Genomic DNA, 22,215 nt, shown 5'->3' with positions numbered 1-22,215 from the left:
ATGGCTCATACCACATACAGAGGACCTCAACAAACTACACAATCGTTCATAAAATGATAAAATGGCATCCGATTGTCCTTATCGACTTTTCAGTTCTAAATTTGAGTTTTTACCGTTCATTAGGGGAAAACTTGCTTTTTATTTGTGGATAACAAATTCTCTTATATACGGCTTTTATTAGGGTCTATACAATTGTAGCCTCAGTTCAGATAATTAATTACCCTTTCTCGGAAGCTGCTTTACGAGCAAACAATTTAGTCTGTAATACTGCAATATTCGTTACATGTTGCTGTTACTATACTGCCGTCTATAAGAAAACGGAGTCTTTTTACGTAGGAACATAATGAATCCCACAAAAATGGCAGTTTGAAATGAATTTCGTTTTTATTACTATGCCGTGTCTTGTCTAGGTGCTAGCAGGGAGTGTCAGTACTGTGTTCCGTTTACCCCAAACAATTACTCCAGGGATTTAACCAATCTCTGGACAAATTTTGACTGATCCTTTCCGTCCCAAACTATGTCAAGAAAATAAATAAAAGATTCATGTAATCATGATATTATCATGTAGTTTGAATTCGAACAGACATTACAAAGCCTTATGTGGGAATTTCCCAAGCAAACTCCGGGCATTTGACGTTTTAGAAGTGGTCTGGTATTACCCGACAAGTTAACCCATATATAGCTATATATATGAATATGTATATCGTTTAATTGAAGTAAGCTATAGGCCTACTGTTAGCTTTATTATACCTGCAATGCAAACTATAACTAAAACCAACTATGTTGACTTATAAGACTGCTAGCCCAATACTTTGGCACTAAGCAGATGACAGGAAGCCTTACCGGACGGTAAAATCTCAAAAAACTTGCCTGTCTTGTAAATGGAGTTTGACTAGTGAATAAAGACTTCTCCAGTCACGATAAGTCAATAGATCAAAAGCTACATAATACGTACTCCATGAACTGTATATAGTAGGTCCTAAGAACCCTTGTTCCGAAGTTCAGACTCCTTTGCACTACACTAACTAACTAGCCCTGTCATAACCTTACATTTCCTCAAATAATCTCTTCTGTTAAGACTCGTCCCCTTTGCTAACGTTTGTTAAATTTATTACCAACGAAAGAGATACAAAACAGATTATTATCGAAGCCACGGAGCGTTTGAGGAAAGGGAATTGTGAAAATAAAATAAAGCAGTCGAAACTGTGCGGGTGTGTTATTAATGCATACGTTTACGCTGTTAACCTTCAGTTTGGAATTCAAAGTCACGTGACACTATCCGCCATTCACCGTTTCTGTGTGTTTAATCATGCCATTCACAGTGTGGTTGTGAGCTTGCAGATCATACACGCACTGAGCTACGTATGCACTGCTCGAGGTTCGTTGTTGCCGCCGTCTAAAAGGTAAAAACTTAACATTTCTATTCACTATTTTCTTTTTCATTGTAACGATTGCTGACATACTGTAAGTAGAATCAAATTTTAAATGCTTCAACATGTTGTTTTTCGTAATGGTGTCACTTCACGAAACTCTTGGAAGAAAATATTGAGAGATTTTAGACAAGTACAAAATACGTTGCCTATGAATTCACTATTCAAAATGGCTGTTTCGTCGCTAGGTTTTGTTCATTTAAAAATCCCTAGTTGAACACTATGTGGAATGGTGTTGTCTTTGTTTCTCCAGAAAATAACACCAAAATTTTGAAAAATGTTTCTAGTGTCCATCTCTGGCATTACAGTCACATTGGACATAAATTAAATAATTATTTCATCAATCCGGCGCGAAGGAATTTGTGTCTTTGTGACAAAACTTTGTAAGCGGCTTTTATATTGTGAAACAGTGTGCGCTAGTATTCCGATCATGCTCTCAAATTACGTCAAAATTTTCTCTCTGTTCTCATTTGAGGAAAATTTAATGTTGTAAGAAGTTTGCCAACAAAATGGACTCACTAGTCATACTATGCTTTTCAATGTAGGTGTTCAGGACTAGGAATATTTGATGGATTGTTTTGACAAATTCTTTCGAAAAAATGTAAATTCGTCACAAATAGCGCAACGCTTACTCTAAATAGCTAAAAAGTTCACATTTCCCGTTCTGGAATTTGTAGATGTTATTAACTATCATGTTGTGTATATATAATGGTTTCCGGTTAAAAAGTTTGTTTTACAATGAACGCATGTTTAGTCACAGTTTTTTACTTGATTTGTTGCTTAGTTTAAAATTCTCAAACCAGGAACCTTTGGCCACGTCATGCAGGGTGCCGCCTATATTGTGTGCGCTGTTTTATACGTTCACTGAATACATGGCTCGCAATGAATATAAGTAGAGCCATGTATTATGTAGCCTACAGTGGTTTGATTTGTTTAACTATCGATTTATCGTTTTTAAGAATTGTGCTTCAATGAAGTGAATAAAAAATGACATAAAAATGTTTCCCGTTTGGTGTTATTATTTGTGTCCATATTTATGTTTAATGTATAATTTTATCTACCTTGGCTTGGGATCTCCTGACTTATTACTTGGTATACGTTAATTTCATCATTATGGAGATCACAGCTCTAATCTATCCTCTTTTTTTCCTAATCTTCTTCTTTCTATTTCTATGCTTGGGGATTATGAAAGCTTTGTCAAATATTAATTTGTTTTATTTTTCATTGACAACTTCATATCCTTTGACTTCTTTCATAGAGGTAGCCTACCGGTAAAGTCCTTGTAAGTAAATCACATACAACTGTCAATGACTGTTCTGTTCATAGAGTCGCCCTTAGTTGTTAAATTGCTTTTGTGTGATTGTTAATAAGCCTATTAGTGTTATATTTTATTTGTTGTGCTTCCTTTTAATGATTGGCTCCGTGCAGTAATGTTACCGTATCTTATTGACATGCTTCGATAGTGGGATGTTCATTATGTAAAGTCAACCATGAACTAAAAACTCTTGCAAGTATAAAGGCTACCGTTGCGCTGTAATCATTAAATTCAATAGCAAATTCTTAATTGACGAAGTTATGTGTGAGCATATATCCTAAGTTCTAACAAATCAACAGCAACAAGTAAAAGAATACTGTAGAAAACACTTAACATATATTACACATTTGACTGAACCCAACCACGCCTTCTGTTGTTTGGATAGATATGAAACACACCCGTAGTTCGAAGCAAAGATGCCTATACGTATGCCGCCTTAAATAACTTCCGCAAGGTAAATAAATCATTTCACCGCCGTGCTTGCTGCAACACATGTGTAGTTGTTTTTTTCTTATTAAATTACGTTGCTTCATAGTCCCACCAACGTCGCTGAAAAATCTTACATCGGATAGGTAAAAAATAACTCGGACATCTTGATCTACAAGAGCTCTTAATCTATGAATGAACTGCACCCCATAAATGAGTTTTAATATGTACTTTCATTATACTTAAGGTAAACTTATTTCATTTCACCAGATTCACTTTAAGGAACTAGAGCAGTGGTCATCCGGAACACTGTGATGGTTTTGTTTCTCATCCGGAATGGTGAAATCATTTGCATTTTCTGTAATTAATTGTAATAGTTGCATAAGGTGGACCTTTATGCTAGCTCTAGGAGGCACATGTATACCATATTACGGACTCAAGCACTACCCGTCCCAGCACCACCCGCCTGGTTTGCGGGAATGGAAAATCGATGAACATAAATGAAGCCAGAATCGTTCATGCTGCACAAAAAGCGCGCAAAAATTGGAATGGTTTGTTTGATATATTTTTCACATGAACAAATCAGGGGCTTTTTGATATGAATTCTTCTAACCCAAAATTACAGACTACGGGGTCCCCCCCCCCCCCCATTAGCCTGATTTAATGGTGAAAATGGAGAAAGGTGCCAGCGAGTATGGACGAAAGAGGACAAGCAGCGCGCGAAGCACACACAAATTTGTAGTTTCATAAGGAAAGAAACCAAATTTTAAGAAAAGGGTAGAAACAGAAAGTTACAATTATTGAACCCATATTATATACTGACAGAATGTCTGAAGTATGTACTGGAATGACGTTTTATATATGTATGGGGATTTTAAATGGAGATGCAATCTGATAGAACTAATGTTCTCTAAAAAATATTGAAGTGTCATTGTCAGTGGCATGATGTTAATGTCGGGAAGCGTCTGAGAATTGGTCAACAATTCGCGGACTGATTTCCAGGAAAACGTAATAAAACATCATACTTTTCTAAGCTGACATTGCTAAATCTTGTCCATATTGTTTTATTTATAGAAATTGAAAATGTCACGTTTGGTTTGATGCCCGGGGAAAACGTCGAGTGTTTTATACGATTAGTTTAACATAACGCTAACATTCATTGTTGACACTTTTAGACTAATCGACTAGGAGAACTTGTAAAAACCGATGTGGGGAACCTAAGTGCATGCTTATAATTAATATGTAAAACTCATATTGCATCGGCAGTCGACGACAAAACTAGATCGATGAAGTTCAAGCAATTCTTGTTTCTGTACAGAAATTTAGAAATATCTAACAAGCATTGTAGCTCGTCAGTGCATGCATGCCCTTCCCACAAATTAATGCCAACGCCCCCTAAGCTTTGTCAGCGCCCCTATCACCCGTAGATTCTGTAGCCCCCTGATAGTTCCCAGCGCCCCTGGGGGGCCGGTAGGGACCACTTTGAGAACCAATGGCCTAGACTAAGATATAAAGACACATATATCATAAATATTTTGTGGCATAGGCTACGTGCAGGTGGAGTTTATTGTAAGCGAAGAACTGTCTCGCAAGATGTGTCATAATAGTTCTTGAACAGACCAATGATGGTTTGTACATTACTGAGAAATGTTAGTCACAGCAAATTCTTCAACTAAAGTAAACATGATGAAATAAATTGAATGAATTAAACCATTGAACAGTGAACCAACATTGAGCTAGTGCGATTACAGCACTGGCAACATTAAGCTAGAGCAATTACAGGATTGGTTGCATTAAGCTAGTGCAATTACATGATTGTTGCATTAGGCTAGTGCGATTACAGGATTGCTCGCGTTAAACTAGTGCGATTACAGCATTGCTTGTATTTAACGGGTGCGATGACAGGGTTGCTTGCTTTAAGCTAGTGCGATTGCAGCATTGGTTAAATTAAGCTAGTGCGATTGCAGCATTGGTTGCATTAAGCTAGTGCGATTGCAGCATTGGTTAAATTAAGCTAGTGCGATTGCAGCATTGGTTGCATTAAGCTAGTGCGATTGCAGCATTGGTTGCATTTAGCTAGTGCGATTGCAGCATTGGTTGCATTAAGCTAGTGCGATTGAGGCATTGGTTGCACTAAGCTAGTGCGATTGCAGCATTGTTTGCATTTAGCTAGTGCGATTGCAGCAATTGTTGCATTGAGCTAGTGCGATTGCAGCATTGGTTAAATTAAGCTAGTGCGATTGCAACATTGGTTGCATTAAGCTAGTGCGATTGCAGCATTGGTTGCTTTGAGCTAGTGCGATTGCAGCATTGGTTACTTTGAGCTAGTGCGATTTCAGCATTGGTTAAATTAAGCTAGTGCGATTGCAGCATTGGTTGCATTAAGCTAGTGCGATTGTAGCATTGGTTACATTTAGCTTGTGCGATTGCAGCTGCATTGTTTGCATTTAGCTAGTGCGATTGCAGCATTGGTTGCATTGAGCTAGTGCGATTGCAGCATTGGTTCAATTAAGCTAGTGAGGTTGCAACATTGGTTGCATTAATCTTGTGCGATTGCAGCATTGGTTGCTTTGAGCTAGGGCGATTGCAGCATTGGTTGCTTTGCGCTAGTGCGATTGCAGCATTGGTTGCATTAAGCTAGTGTGATTACAGCATTGGTTAAATTAAGCTAGTGCGATTGCAGCATTGGTTGCTTTGAGCTAGTGCAATTGCAGCATTGGTTGCTTTGAGCTAGTGCGATTGCAGCATTGGTTAAATTAAGCTAGTGCGATTGCAGCATTGGTTAAATTAAGCTAGTGCGATTGCAGCATTGGTTGCATTAAGCTAGTGCGATTGCAGCATCGGTTGCATTAAGCTAGTGCGATTGCAGCATCGGTTGTGTTAAGCTAGTGCGATTCAGCATTGGTTGCATTAAGCTAGTGCGATTGTAGCATTGGTTGCATTTAGCTAGTGTGATTGCAGCATTGGTTAAATTATGCTAGTGCGATTGCAGCACTGGTTGCATTAAGCTAGTGCGATTGCAGCACTGGTTGCATTAAGCTAGTGCGATTGCAGCATTGTTTGCATTAAGCTAGTGCGATTGCAGCATTGGTAGCATTAAGCTTGTGCGATTGCAGCATTGGTTGCATTAAGCTAGTGCGATTGCAGCATCGGTTGCATTAAGTCAGTGCGATTGCAGCATTGGTTGCATTTAGCTAGTGCGATTGCAGCATTGGTTGCATTGAGCTAGTGCGATTGCAGCATTGGTTAAATTAAGCTAGTGCGATTGCAGCATTGGTTAAATTAAGCTAGTGCGATTGCAGCATTGGTTGCATTAAGCTTGTGCGATTGCAGCATTGGTTGCATTAAGCTAGTGCGATTGCATCATCGGTTGCATTAAGTCAGTGCGATTGCAGCATTGGTTGCATTAAGCTAGTGCGATTACAGCATTGGTTGCATTTAGCTAGTGCGATTGCAGCATTGGTTGTATTGAGCTAGTGCGATTGCAGCATTGGTTAAATTAAGCTAGTGCGATTGCAGCATTGGTTAAATTAAGCTAGTGCGATTGCAGCATTGGTTGCATTAAGCTTGTGCGATTGCAGCATTGGTTGCATTAAGCTAGTGCGATTACAGCATTGGTTGCATTTAGCTAGTGTGATTGCAGCATTTGTTAAATTAAGCTAGTGCGATTGCAGCATTGGTTAAATTAAGCTAGTGCGATTGCAGCATTGGTTGCATTAAGTAAGTGCGATTGCAGCATTGGTTGCACTAAGCTAGTGTGATTACAGCATTGGTTGCACTAAGCTAGTGCGATTACAGCATTGGTTGCACTAAGCTAGTGCGATTACAGCATTGGTTGCATTTAGCTAGTGCGATTGCAGCATTGGTTGCGTTATGCTAGTGCGATTGCAGCATTGGTTGCATTAAGCTAGGTGTGTAAAGGAATCCTTAATCTAATCAAGCAATGAAGAAAGCTCCGCAGACCCTGACCCTGATATTTAACCACAAATCAACAAAACTGATAGGCTGATCACTACTGATATACACAGTTACATTCAAAACGTTTGAAATTATATGTTTTCAACGATAAATGTTCAGTGAAAAGATTAAGGAAACCACATGTAAATCCAAATTTAGGAAAGAGAAGCTACCCCTTTAAAGACCATAAAAAACATATGCCACAGCCATTTAATGGATACTGAAAAGGCCTTTGAGAAGGCGTGGAGTAATGACATTCGTTATAAGCTTCTTTGATAGTACTGTAGTCAAATATCATTCAGCTCTTCTACTTTCTTACTTAAAGAATAGTTAAAGATATGTCATAAAAGCTAACTCTCCAGCACTATATCAATGAAGGTACCGACCCCACAAAGATCTCAGCCCGTTTTATACACTTTTTCATACAAGATGGTTTTAACTTTTTCCCTTTTGAGTGGCTGTAACCTCGGCCACTATGTTGATGGCGTAACTATCCGGGAACCATTAACCCCCTCCTCCCCCTCCCCCCTCCTCCCCATCTCAATTATATTGTCAAGTATACATCCAAACAGCCACACTCCACCTGGAGAATTGGTACAAGTGGCAGTTTAAAACATTTTGTCTGTCATATTTATTTTTATTCCACGCTCCACTGCAAACTTTATTTGCGTCAATAAAAAATCGTTCAACCGCATCGCGACATTTTCTCAACTGAAAGATGACAACGTTTGCAATGTACTTAATTTCTATCTCACACTCAGAGATGTTCCCCTCAAACCCAACTTCAAATCGATAACTCTAAATTAAGCCAGTCCTAGTGTATGCCAGCATATCTCGTCTCGCCTCCTCTTCCAATACTGTACGAAGCAAGTTTTCGACAAAACTTCCACGCTCTGGATGCCGCAAATACTTATGGTACTCTTTGGTCGCAATTATATATTCTATGCGATTCCAACCTTGGTCACACTGAACTTGTAAGCTCGCAGTTTGATCGCACCTCATGTGACAAGACAGGAAATATTTTATGGGACAAAATTCTTCAAAATTTTTCATGGCTTTAGTTGCATTAGTTTCGGATGAAGAACTTGTTTGCAGAATTGTCGGTTTTTTAGGCTTCTGTCTGCTTTCATGAAACTTAGTACATAACCGCTTATAGAATGTTTATGAACTCCTTCATTGCGATCTCCACACCTAAGGTGAGAGACAATCTAGGCCAACTTTTTATGTTTTATTGCGCGAAAGGTCAGCCTCACCAATTACCCCTTAAATTGTTTGGGCAGTGCACAGATCGGCGAGGGCAATTCGTTGAATATGGTACTCGGAGACCAGGGCAAATGGTTTGTACGAACAAATGTAGCTCAGTAGTTGTTGCTTTAACAGTAAAGAGTTCATTGCTAAGTTAAAGCTTTTCCTAACCATGTAAAACCTCGAAAGAATGAATATTTGGGATCTAGAACGTTTTTAGAAATACAGAGCTTTGCCTTGTAATTTTTCGACAACATTTTAGCGCAGTTGGGTAGAGTATCTATGTTATATATCCGTAGTCTATGTGACTATGCAACACGTTAAGAATTTACATGGCATTATCATACTATAAAAAAAGCGTTAAGAATAAGCTTAGCATTACCAATGTATCGTCACAGAGATGTATCGTCACAAAGATCGTCACAGCATTAAATATCTTTAGTGTGTGTGTGTGTATTTTGTATCTTGTGGAATTTTGAATTTGTATAAGTATAGCTCAGTTGATAGTCATCGTCATCATCGTCATCGTCATCGCCGTCGTCGTCGTCGTCGTCACCGTCGTCGTCGTCATCATCAGTTATGAATTTCATCACAGTAGCCATATGCCTTCACCGGTCATTAAAAAGAAGATTTGACCTTACACTAATCATCGTTGAGTTAATTGTGCAGCTTGACCATTTCCGCCTTCTATGACTGTCTAACTGATAACGAAATCTAATCGGGGGAACACTTTGTTACCCATCTAAGTTTATTATACCAGTAAATTCTCTCGTTGGTTGTTGAGAGTTGGTTGCTTGTTGCATCTATGGATTGATGAGGACATTTTTCTTTTTTGAAACAGCTGAAAGAAAGTAAACGAGGGATTGATCCCCTTAACCAATCGGTCCCTTCTTAATTTGATAATTCTTGTAGGTGCTGAAACAGTGAAGTAAACTTTGTTTGGTCTATAAATTTAAGCCGAGGGACAAAAATAGCGGAGCTAGACGCTTGATATTGCGAGTGTTGCCACCAATTAACACGTGACGCCACATCAGTTAACATAACACTCTAACAAATGGGAAAAGGTCCGGCCAATAAAGACATGGATTGACTCCCAGTAACATAATTTGAAGTGCAGAAAGTTTAATTAAACGAGTTCAAGTTGTACCATATATGCATACATATACAAACACAGCAACGCCAACTTTCATAGGTTTCGATGCCTGCCCTCTGGTGGCAATCAATAATGCGTTCATTGGTTATCAATGCAAATGGCAAATATTTCTTATCACTAAATGAGGAAAATTTTGTCTGACTAAATGAAAAGAATGAACTTTTATTTCATAAGTTCTACAACAATACGCGAGTTATACGTTTTGCTGCAATTGTGTACATTGCATAACCGAGCTGAATACGTACTAGTGTCGGTCTCTGGATTGCTAGCCATCCGTACCGTTACTTGGATGTAAATTAGTGGTTTGGAAGTTTGGCTTCGTAGATCGCAAGTATTCTTATAACTTAGAAAATGTCACATGAAGCATGTTTTCATTATTGATTGCCAATATCTCAACAAGATTGCTGCGTATGGTTTCGCTCGGCAGGGTCACTAGAGCCCTCATGTAACCTATTTCGGAACCTTCAAAGATTTGCTTTATCTGTGGCGCCTAATCACAAACTTTCTTGATCTTAACCGCCCCAAGGAAGGTTTATTTCCCTAGAGCCCAGGTAATGTTGGTGTCAATTGCATATCTTTTCTAAATCGTTGTGATTGCCCTGGCTACAGGTGAATACGAAGCTTGTTTTAATTTGTTTGTTCTTCATGAAATGGTGGTTTTCAAAAGAACAGGATGAGCACTTCGGTTATAACAGGTAGCTTATAGTGGAGAATTCGGTAACAAAAAACAACAACAACAACAACAACAAATGCCTTAAAAAAAAACAAGCAGTGAAAAGCAAAGAAGGTGAAATTCTTTAAAGAACAAATAAGAGATGAAAGAGATAAAATATATCACTGAGTGATTAGTTGGAATAGCTATATATCTCACCGACTACAGTTTTATGTTTGAACACTTCTAAGCAATGTTTGTTGTTCGAGTGTTTGTTCACATTGCTTTCCTGCCTTTGGGTTCTTGCAAATGAATGTGGCCCTGTATTGAGAGAGAGTTCCAACTATCTAAACTAATAATCTGTGGACATTTCAAGACTTCTTCGTGAAATAAAAGTGATGCATTTTCTTGCGTGATAGCGCGACAGGACATTAAAGCTTTTCTCTGTCACTTTCTTCTTCGTGTGAATCGAGAAACTTGTGTAATAATCTTGTACTTTATTCCTTTGGGGACTGTTTCCAAGACGCCTGACGGACAAAATCAAAAAGAATTTAGCATGATTGATACTTTAAAAATATTAAAAATAAATAAGCGCACTAGGTGCCAGACATGTGGTGCTGTAATACATGTAGATAATAACACAGTGGTCTAATGGAAGCAAAATGGTACAATATTTTATAACTTTCTTAAACAAATGTTTAGGTTGCACTGAGTTGTTTATATATATAGGCCTATGCAGACGCCTATCCCTTCCATTTTTTCAACCTCATGACAAAACTTAAAGAAGTGGAAATAAGAACAACCTTGCGTATAGCCCTAATTATATACGTAGTCTAAATATGCTTCACGATGCATCACTTTATGTTATGTTTTGCCTTGGGGAGGACCCCGAGATGCCCCGACATGGCAGTCGGCTTCAACAACCCAACACTGCAGGGCCAATGGCATATCCCCTTCTTTAGAAAATCCTAGATACGTCCCTATTACTTCTATTTTAACTTACGAGGTGGGAGGGGTAAATATATCTTCCAGGGCATCGCCACTTGCCAATATATTAATAATTAACCAATATACCTTAATGCAACAATACCTGGATTCGATCTTAAGAGTGATGGTAATCTATTGTCCAATAAAACCAGAACCAATTAGGAAACGGTAATAATTAAAATATCGCCATGCACTTTTCCGCTGCACTGACCGACGGACACTTCATGCGGCGTTTTTCGATAAAGAGCTTTTATAAAGTCCGAAGCGTTGAGGATTCCAGTATAGGCCTATGCAAAATGCACCCGGTCATGCATGATGGCACCAGTATCTATCATCTTTACCTGTTACCCCCCCCCACCCCCCCATACACACGAACCACCTCTAAAAGAAATGAACTATAGATTGACGTTTCTTGTTGATGCCATGCAGGGACAGTGGCAAATGGAGTCTAATAAAAATATATAGAATCAGGAAATAGTTCGGGCATATTTGAAAGCGTTAAAGTAAACAGCGTGAAGATTGTTATTCAATACAGCTAATCGACTTGATAATAGAGCTCCGAACTACAGATTCACAGAGTACAAAGGTCTACAGGATAAGTTATACAGGATGCCGTTATTGTGATTAAAATGCGTCCTTCCGACTGTTGTCGATACGGCATTGTACAATATACGAACATCCTTCAGTTCCGGTAACACATTAGATGGGAACCAGCAAAGATAACGTGATTTCCATAATAACTGTAAGCAAAACAATACCCTGCATTTTATCTTTCGACTTACGATATTTATAATGAATCTAAATGAAAATTTTATCAGGAAAGAGAATATCAGCTCTTTATTTATCTATTTTTTACCTCATTTTTCGAGTTTCCGGTATCTTCTGAGAACTGAACACCATTCAAACCGCTCCCATGCATGAATTTATTGTCCGTCGAAAATTAACAGAAAACAGCACTGTAAAGAGCAGTGAAAAAAATTCCTTTGCCAGGAACAAGCAGTGTAAATGTGTACAAGCCAGTAGTATTTATTACTTTTGCTAACCATTAATCATATTACATTTTGACTATTTGACAGTTGTCTCTACATGCAAAGGACGCTTTCATCGTCAGTTTTTTTTCAAGGAAGTTTCTCATCTTCGTTAGCCTAATTTACGTTGCGCAAATTACCTATTAATGAACGACTTATGGCACAAGCAACTAAGCAAGCAGTATTGGTCTGGTCATGCCATACTTTATACTTTTCAACAGCGCCCTTGTTAAGATGAGACTACCATATAGAGGATAAATGACCAACCTGCATAATTTTAATCTCACGAATAAATAATAAATCCTGGGTGAATATCACTTAGTTATCTCATAGTTGTACAATGCTCCACCGGTTATCATAGCAACGATTGCCAAGAAATGTAGGCCTATATAGTGTCGAACATGAAGGGGTGCTATGAGATCTATCATTGTTACACAGGAAAGGTGGTATTCGTTCAATTTTGAGGTCAGGAGACGTAAAGTTTCCATTTGTGGTCATGTATACGTGTGTGTGTGTGTGTGTGTGGGGGGGGGGGGGGGTGTATATGAGCGCTTGAGAAGTGTGTCACGATTGACTTCAAACTTCATTGGTTATGCGCACGGGCATTGCGTGCAGTGCATTCGTGACAAATGACGTCATAGGACCAAAGGTCATGCTCAAATAACAAAAGCAAAAGCAATTTTGCCCATTACGCGCATATGAAATGACTGAAACCCTCAAATCTATGTATGATATCAGACTTGAAAGTTAACAGTCCATTAATGTAAAGCGCCACGTGTCACGTAGTAAAGGAGTGACAGACGAAACTAGGGCCAAACTTGTGTGAAAAAAACTGTCGCGAACTCCTCCCACACAGTATCAAGGCCGACTGACTTCAAACTTGGTATATGTGCCTAGGAATGGCCCGTGGTGGCTCCTTACCACGTCTTATGAATTTATGGGGTCAAAGAATAGAGATAAAAGGTAAAACAATCGAAAAAAAGCATTTTGGCCATAACGCGTATACCATAATGCCAAATGGTCGAAACCCTCAAAACCATATACATCATACGCTCAAAGTTAGCAGAATTGATTAATGCCAAAATTCAAGAAGGTGCCACGTTGGAAAAAATGACTTTTAATGTTTAGCGGGTATTAGTTAAAATGTCAAAGGTCATGGATCAATGAAGCTTCACACCAACTCCAAATCGGAAGGTACAGGTACGAATAGATGAAATCACAGTACTAATATGAAGACCTTCAATTGCCGTCTTGTCTTTTATTACTTTTCGTTGGTTTTGATCACGTAAATGTTATGCTATTTTTGGTCTACGAACTAAATTTTACCAATCTACTCCAAAATAAATCAAAGCAGCGCCAGTTTTGTTTAGCAGTACATGTATTATGATTATTGTTTTTTTTTTATATATAAAGTATGAAATGCTGATCAGAGAAGAGTTGGTCATGCATGAAAAGATGTATTGTTTGAGTCAACGCAACGGTATGCACGAAACTATGCAAACCTAAAACACAATGGGACAGTTCTTTGTACGATGCTATAAGGTACAAGCTACAGTGGTAAAAGGCATGTCTTTACTTCAATATACATAGGTTTGATATGTGTGAGATGACCATGTGAACGTAAACACGACTGGTATTGTGACACTCAATTTGAAATGAATATTTGTTTCCATTTTAACAAAGATTCATTAAGTAGTAGAGTTGAAGGAAACAAGTGGCATTGTCTACTGATTATCTTGTATTTCCTGCACATGAATAATAACATATCTGGAAGTGCTAGAAAGACAGTACTATCAATATTATATCAACAGTACAGTATCAATAGTACTATCAATAGAACTACCAATATACTATCAATAGTACAGCATCAATAGTACTATTAATAGTACAATATCAATAGTATTATCAATAGTACAGTATCAATAATACTATCAATAGGACTATCAATAGTTCTACCAATAGTACTACTACCAATAGAACTACCAATAGTATAGTACTATCAATAGAACTACCAATAGTACTATCCATAGTACAGTATCAGTAGTACTATCAATAATACAGTACCAATAGTAATATCAATAGAACTACCAATAGTACTATCAATAGAACTATTAATAGTACTATCAATTGAACTATCAATAGAAATACCAATACTACTACCAATAGTACTATCAATAGAACTACCAATAGAACTATTAATATTACTATCAATATTACAGCTTCAATAGTACTATCGATAGTACAATATCAATAGTATTATTAATCGTACTATCAATAGTACAGTATCAATAGTATAGTATCAATAGTACTATCAATAGGACTATCAATAGTTCTATCAATAGAACTACCAATATTACTACCAATAGTACTATTAATAGTACTACCAATAGAACTACCAATAGTATACTATCCATAGTACAGTGTCAGTAGTACTATCAATAATACAGTATCAATAGTTCTACCAATAGTACTATCAATAGAACTACCAATAGCACTATCAATAGAACTGTTAATAGTGTTATCAATGAAACTCCCAATAGAACTATCAATACAACTACCAATAGTGCTATCAATAGAACTATCAATAATGCTAGCAATAGTTCTATCAATAGAACTACCAATAGTACTACCAATAGTACTATTAATAGTACTACCAATAGAACTACCAATAGTATACTATCCATAGTACAGTGTCAGTAGTACTATCAATAATACAGTATCAATAGTTCTACCAATAGTACTATCAATAGAACTACCAATAGCACTATCAATAGAACTGTTAATAGTGTTATCAATTGAACTATCAATAGAAATATCAATACTACTACCAATAGTACTATCAATAGAACTATCAATAGTACTACGAACAGAACTACCAATAGAACTATCAATAGTATTATCAATAGTACATTGTCATCAGTACAGTATCAATGAAACTACCAATAGAACTATCAATACAACTACCAATAGTACTATCAATAGAACTATCAATAGTGCTAGCAATAGTTCTATCAATAGAACTACCAATAGTACTATCAATAGTACTATTAATAGTACTACCAATAGAACTACCAATAGTATACTATCCATAGTACAGTGTCAGTAGTACTATCAATAATACAGTATCGATAGTTCTACCAATAGTACTATCAATAGAACTACCAATAGCACTATCAATAGAACTGTTAATAGTGTTATCAATTGAACTATCAATAGAAATATCAATACTACTACCAATAGTACTATCAATAGAACTATCAATAGTACTACGAACAGAACTACCAATAGAACTATCAATAGTATTATCAATAGTACATTGTCATCAGTACAGTATCAATGAAAATACCAATAGAACTATCAATACAACTACCAATAGTACTATCAATAGAACTATCAATAGTGCTAGCAATGGTAATATTACTATCAATGGAACTACCAATAGACTTCCATTAATACTATTATTAGTACAGTATCAATGGTACTATCAATAGGTCTACCAATAGAACTATCATTATAACTTTACTTAACGTCTAAATTAGATTCTGCATAAAACGCATTGCCACATTTGTCATTTAATAAGAGGCCCAATGTTACGTGTACTCTTTTATATGTGTAAACTCGCATGCTTATTCCGCATTAAACATATTCATATTCAAAGCATTTCAGTAGCCAACTTTTCAGCCTAAAAAATAAATGGATGATATGGAATCATATTTACAAGACTGCTGAAAATATGACAACGTTTGCTGTAAGACACCATACGGTATATCTCACGTGAAGTTGAACAAAGAAGAGAGAGCTGATTATAACAAAATCGGTCCAAAATGAATAAAGGGACAGCAGCAAGATAGTCTCAAGTTTATTATTGTTTTATGGGACGGGCAATTGTGTTTTAAAATCGTTACTGCGACACACGAATATGCAACAATAATACTAACAAAACATATTTTTAAACTACAAAACATAGTTTTCTCCTCTTCAAATCTCTCTCTTCTCTAAACACAAGCAAAACTATAGTTAATTTCTTCTTGAAATCAACTCACATCAAATAAAGGAGGAGGGGAGGGATGGGGGGGGGGTGTCAGAACATAAAATTATTGAAATCCCTTTTTTTCTTTACGGGGTGGGTAGGGGATCAGAACATAAAATTAATGAAATCTCTTTTTTTCTTTAAATTTTCTTAGAGAATAGAGACGTTACAACTACGATGCACCGGAAAACGAGACTGAAATTGACGGAGCTGAATCCGTTGTTGACATGTTCACTCTGTACTGGGTACCTAATAGATGCAACCACCCTCACAGAATGTCTACACTCATGTAAGTACCTTATAGATGCAACCACCCTCACAGAATGTCTACACTCATGTAAGTACCTAATAGATGCAACCACCCTCACATAATGTCTACACTCATGTAAGTACCTAATAGATGCAACCACCCTCACAGAATGTCTACACTCATGTAAGTACCTAATAGATGCAACCACCCTCACATAATGTCTACACTCATGTAAGTACCTAATAGATGCAACCACCCTCACATAATGTCTACACTCATGTAAGTACCTAATACTAGATGCAACCACCCTCACAAAATGTCTACACTCATGTAAGTACCTAATAGATGCAACCACCCTCACAGAATGTCTATACCATGTAAGTACCTAAATAGATGCAACCACCCTCACAGAATGTCTACATTTATGTAAGTCAACTTAATTTAGGCCTTACAGTGGCGTACCTACATAGGAACATTGATAGTTATGATTGTATGTGTCTGTTTGGTACACATTAGTGGTGAAGTCACAAAAAGAAAAAGCAACGTATAATAAAGTTGTAAGAAATAACATCAAAAAGTCACAAAGTTCAAGAGTCTACATGTATATCAAACAGTGCGCCAGTAAATAGTACTGCTAAAACGGTCGATACTTATTTATTATGTACATCGTTTACAGATATGAACTAATTTGTTACCTTTATCTCTACTCTCCAGTTGTAAATATTCATGTCGTTTCGTCATTTTTCCACTTCAAATCATTGCAAAGATTCTCATAGGAAGGTAAATTTAGTTTCATGTGAGCACAATGTACGTATTGATGATAGCATGTGAACATATCCTTAGATGCAGATCGACAATGCTGTTTCTGTTTTTCACAAATGTTTATCGATGAAATAATGTGTCATGGAAAAGATTATAGTCTCAATGTGTGTTTGCCAAATTTGAACTTCGACCTTCCCAGCTTACTGCCCTAAAGGCTCGGTAAAAATAACACCGTTCTATGCAATTTTAATATTAATAATCATTATTTTTATTGAGTTATCAGTCGTAAAACATTTTGAGCTGAATAAAATTCGCCAGATTTTTAACGAATCGGTAGATTCTACATACTTGAATCAAAATTTGCAAATTTGCAATCAACAGATCATGGGCCAATCAAATCTCTCTGTTTTGTTAACGACCGTTAGGCCTGTGCGCTAGCCTGTGTTAGGTCCACATTTGAATAATATCTTTCTTTCAGTCTTACCGATGTAGCTTGCAAAATTGTGTCATTTCCTTCCATTGCAAGAAATAAACAGGTGTTTTCAGACGTTGCCTCCGTGAAATTGGGTACAAAAAAGTGGACGATACGAGTACATGTAGGTTACATTTGTATAATGAACAAAATTCTGTCATTCGATTGCGACAGCTTTTCTCTATTAAACCCACCTGGTCAGAGTGCATTTAGATAAAGAAACAATGAATCTGCTTCGGAAGTTTGTTTTCCGAAATTCATCAGCAAACACACATTGAGACTTTAAGACAAAGGATTATGTAAAGTGTAACAATGATGAATTTAGGATTTAGATAATAGATATATGGTGCATAACTTCATAATCTCGATTCTTCGAGACGAAAGGACATTCCGCTGTCGTTACAGACAGTTTGATCAAACCAGTACTTACGAGCAAACCAGTACTTACGAGCAAACCAGTACTTACGATCGAACCAGTACTTACGATCAGTCCAGTACTTACGATCAAACCAGTACTTACGAACAAACCAGCACTTACGATCAAACCAGTACTTACGAAGAAACCAGTCATTACGATCAAACCAGCACTTACGATCAAACCAGTACTTACGATCAAACCAGTACTTACGATCAAACCAGTACTTATGATCAAACCAGTGATTACGATCAAACCAGTACTTACGATCAAACCAGTACTTACGATCAAACCAGCACTAACGATCAAACCAGTACTTACGAACAAACCAGTACTTACGATCAAACCAGTTCTTACGAAGAAACCAGTCATTACGATCAAACCAGTACTTACGATCAAACCAGTACTTACGATCAAACCAGTACTTACGATCAAACCAGTACTTATGATCAAACCAGTCATAACGATCAAACCAGTACTTACGATCAAACCAGCACTTACGATCAAACCAGCACTTACGATCAAACCAGTACTTACGAACAAACCAGTACTTACGAACAAACCAGTACTAATGATCAAACCAGTCGTTACGATCAAACCAGTCATTACGATCAAACCAGTACTTACGAACAAACCAGTCATTACGATCAAACCAGTCATAACGATCAAACCAGTACTTACGAACAAACCAGTACTTACGAACAAAACAGTACTTACGATTAAACCAGTACTTACGATGCAACAAGTGCTAACGAACAAACCAGCACTTACGATCAAACCAGTGGTTACGATCAAACCAGTCCTTACGATCAAACCAGTACTTACGAGCAAACCAGTACTTACGAACATATACCAGTACTTACGATCAAACCAGTACTTACGATCAAACCAGTCCTTACGATCAAACCAGTACTTACGAGCAAACCAGTTCTAACGAACAAACCAGTACTTACGATCAACCAGTAGTTATGATCAAACCAGTACTCAGAATTGACCTCTTATATTTATAATAACCTATTATTAGAGATATATCTTGTTTTTCGGAACAGTCTGCCGGAGTTGCCTTGTTCGTTACCTTCAGACCAGCCAGCAGTGTCCAAAGTGCGATACTATGGTACATAAGACCAGGCCTCTCCATAATGCAAGGTGAGTATGCTTTCTTGCTAACCTTTAAATTGCTCTGTTCTTGTACATTATTCCTTAATGAAGAAAATTCGAACATTTGGTTGTATTCCCTTTAACTCGTTCTCCCACCTCTCCCCATCCCCTTATCCTTTGAAATAGCCTACTCTTGTCATTCATGTCCAGCGAAAAACTCATTCCAGGAACCTCCCTTTACAGGAACCTCTCATTCCAGGAAACTCAAAGACTCGTTTATATTTAAGTATGGCAAACAATTCACTGTGAAATCATTTTAAGGGTAAAGCCCACTGAGGTGCCAAAAATCATGAATTTGTTTTACTGTTTTTCGAGGTCGTCACGAAACATAACTACAAACATTAAAAGAAAATTGTGTATGGCTTACTCAAATACCATTCAGAGCAAAACCTGAGAGAATAAAATGTCTAGGAAGAAATAATCTTAAATGTCTTCGTCAATGACGGACGTGGTACATCATAGGATATTCTGGTACCGTCTGTAACTAGAGACCATGTTATGTGTTTAATGTCCATTATGTTATCATGTTTACCTGTAGTCTTCGTTTGATTAAATCTTGCAAATCAATTCGAGAACTAGTTTGTCATCCGTAATGGCACCAGTGACATCATATATGAAGCCCTATCCCCCTCTCTCTCTACCTCAAAACGCTACCGAGTAAAACTTAAATCATGGACCATTACAATGCTGAGACGCATTCAAGCATACGTCATAAGTCAGACAATAACTTCATGAACTTCTCAGTCAGCTGTGAATTCGTTTCTTTAATGTAATATATGTTTCTTTAATGTTATGTTTATAATTGTATGTGTTCTAGCGCTGTATCAGATGATTTGTAATCTGTCTTGTAATTTTTATTTTATGACATCTCTCATCAGTTCTTCTCGGTCAGCCAGGTCACCAGGCAATCTCGGGTAAATATCACATCTTGCTAGAGAGTTTGAATGCGCCGTGCATCCCTCGCTTTTGCGTCTTTGCATCTATACAAACGTCGTGATATTTTCTGTCACCGTGTGGTTCATCGCTTCAAGCATCATCCTCACCATAGCTTTCACAGATTCCTTTCTTGGTTTCGCTCATAATCGCAACCTTTGCATTCATGATGGCGTATATGCGTGCGTTTGTGACGCCCAGCTGGCAAACGCGATATCTCAAGATCGGAAGGTCGGACCAATTTCATATTTAGTGTGTAGAAGTAACACATTCAGTACAGGAAGTCTGTTGTTTTTTGTGGAGGTCAAAGGTCATTTGGGGTCATTAGACGTCAAACTTTGAAAACCTTGTAAACATGATATCACAATATTGGAAACTTGGGCAGATAACATTGAGTAAAAGAAGCCTATTGATTTTGCTTGAGGTCAAATGTTATTTGAATACAGCAAACGCCAAACTCTCTTACCTGTCTCTCTACACTAACGCACCAACCTAAACATAATATCACAGGGAAGCTTAGACAGATCGCATATTTGGTATGTAATTGTACCACATTGATTGCAAGAAGACTAATGGTCAATGGTCGTTTGAGTTCACCAGGGGTCAAATTGTGAAAACCATGTTTTACACAATATTTCAACAAGGACAGATATCATGTCTAGTATGTTGATAAATCTATATTTAATACAAGAAGCATGTGGTTGAGGTCACATTATTTTCATGCAGCAACCATATCTGTCAGTTCGGGATGCAAGAGGAATCGTATAAAATGATCATTGGTTGTTTTGGAACCGTTTAGGATAAAGACACAAGGCGAGCGATTTGACATGGACATTCACATGATGTTCTCGTTCAAATATCGGTGATTTGTTCTAATGTTATTTTCATTTCTTAATAAATGTTTGGAGTATTGTGTAGAAGTTTTTATGAGTGATGACAATTTTTGGAGGTGGAAAGTTATTTGAGGTCAACATAGTTAATAGTCTGAAACCTTGTAAATACGATGATTATGTCAAAAGTTAAGCACCCTTGTTGTGTACATTCAGTTATATATAGTGAAAAAAACTTCCAGCCTCCACCGGGATTCGAACCCGGGCCTCCCGCTTTACATGCGGATATTATTTATATGTGTATATATATATATATATACACACCATACATACAGAACATTGAGCACTCTATGTGGTCAAACAGGTTTATCATGGAGTCAGGGTGATAATTGAAAATATGTCCGATGTATCAGCCATTACAGCAATTGTTTTTTCCTGTTTACTACAGAGTTGACCGAGCACTTCAAAACATTGTCTACAAGCTGGTACCCGGTCTCTTCAAAGGTATGGACCAAACGATTTATACGATTTACTATATGCACATAAACGTCTGCGTGGCTTGATCGTCCTATATAGAATGTTCATATGAATTGTCCAATAGCTTAAATTGGTAAGAATAATCGGTACGGAGCCTGCTTTACCTGTAGGTTTAAAATTACAGCGGAATATTTTCACCTCTCATTTTCAATGGTCAGCCCCCCCCCCCCCCCCACACACACACTGATGGCACTATACCTAGTATCACAAGTAGCCTACACTTACCATTTCTCTAACTCTACAGAACGTATGACAAGTCATAACACAGCAGATGTAGCCAAAACTACAGAGTAACAGCCTACTAGAAGGTACTCGACGCCTTAATCTATATGAGACTTGTATATTTATACAGACCTGGAGATTATAGAAAACTTGAGCTTATAAATATATTTATTCTTATATATGTTTGATATTTCTGTATATCATACCAATGAAAAGGATATTATAATGTCGGGAGGAATCTTTGAACGTCAATTTCTAGCGAAATATTCCGATTTGTGATAGAAATGTCCATTGAAGATGACGGTTGGGCATGGATTTGAGTTTTCTGTGACCCGTCTGATAAATAAGCACATTTTGAATATATTTGTGTACTTTACCAACGGATGTGCTTGTTATTGGTAAATATTACAAAT

The 22,215-nt window shown here is 37.3% G+C and overlaps 1 protein-coding gene across 3 annotated transcripts in view; it reads left to right on the top strand.

Annotated features, from left to right (window-relative positions):
- Positions 1–1,015: 1,015 nt before the first annotated feature.
- Positions 1,016–22,215, top strand: part of LOC139958876 (polycomb complex protein BMI-1-like) — a 31,131-nt gene continuing 9,931 nt past the window's right edge. Inside the window, exons 1-5 of one of the 3 annotated variants that reach the window (XM_071956282.1) lie at positions 1,016–1,403; positions 16,378–16,512; positions 19,172–19,268; positions 20,159–20,194; positions 21,492–21,547. In XM_071956282.1, coding sequence (XP_071812383.1) covers positions 16,401–16,512; positions 19,172–19,268; positions 20,159–20,194; positions 21,492–21,547 — 301 coding nt within the window. In that variant the 5' untranslated portion in view covers positions 1,016–1,403; positions 16,378–16,400. Of the gene's footprint in view, positions 1,404–3,470; positions 3,511–16,377; positions 16,513–16,594; positions 16,657–19,171; positions 19,269–20,158; positions 20,195–21,491; positions 21,548–22,215 lie in introns of those variants that run through there. The other 2 variants (XM_071956281.1, XM_071956283.1) reach the window with 2 other exon arrangements.

This window comes from Apostichopus japonicus, chromosome 18 (genome assembly GCF_037975245.1).
Source record: "Apostichopus japonicus isolate 1M-3 chromosome 18, ASM3797524v1, whole genome shotgun sequence".
Classification (NCBI taxonomy): domain Eukaryota; kingdom Metazoa; phylum Echinodermata; class Holothuroidea; order Aspidochirotida; family Stichopodidae; genus Apostichopus; species Apostichopus japonicus.
This window is presented reverse-complemented; position numbering and strand designations above follow the sequence as displayed.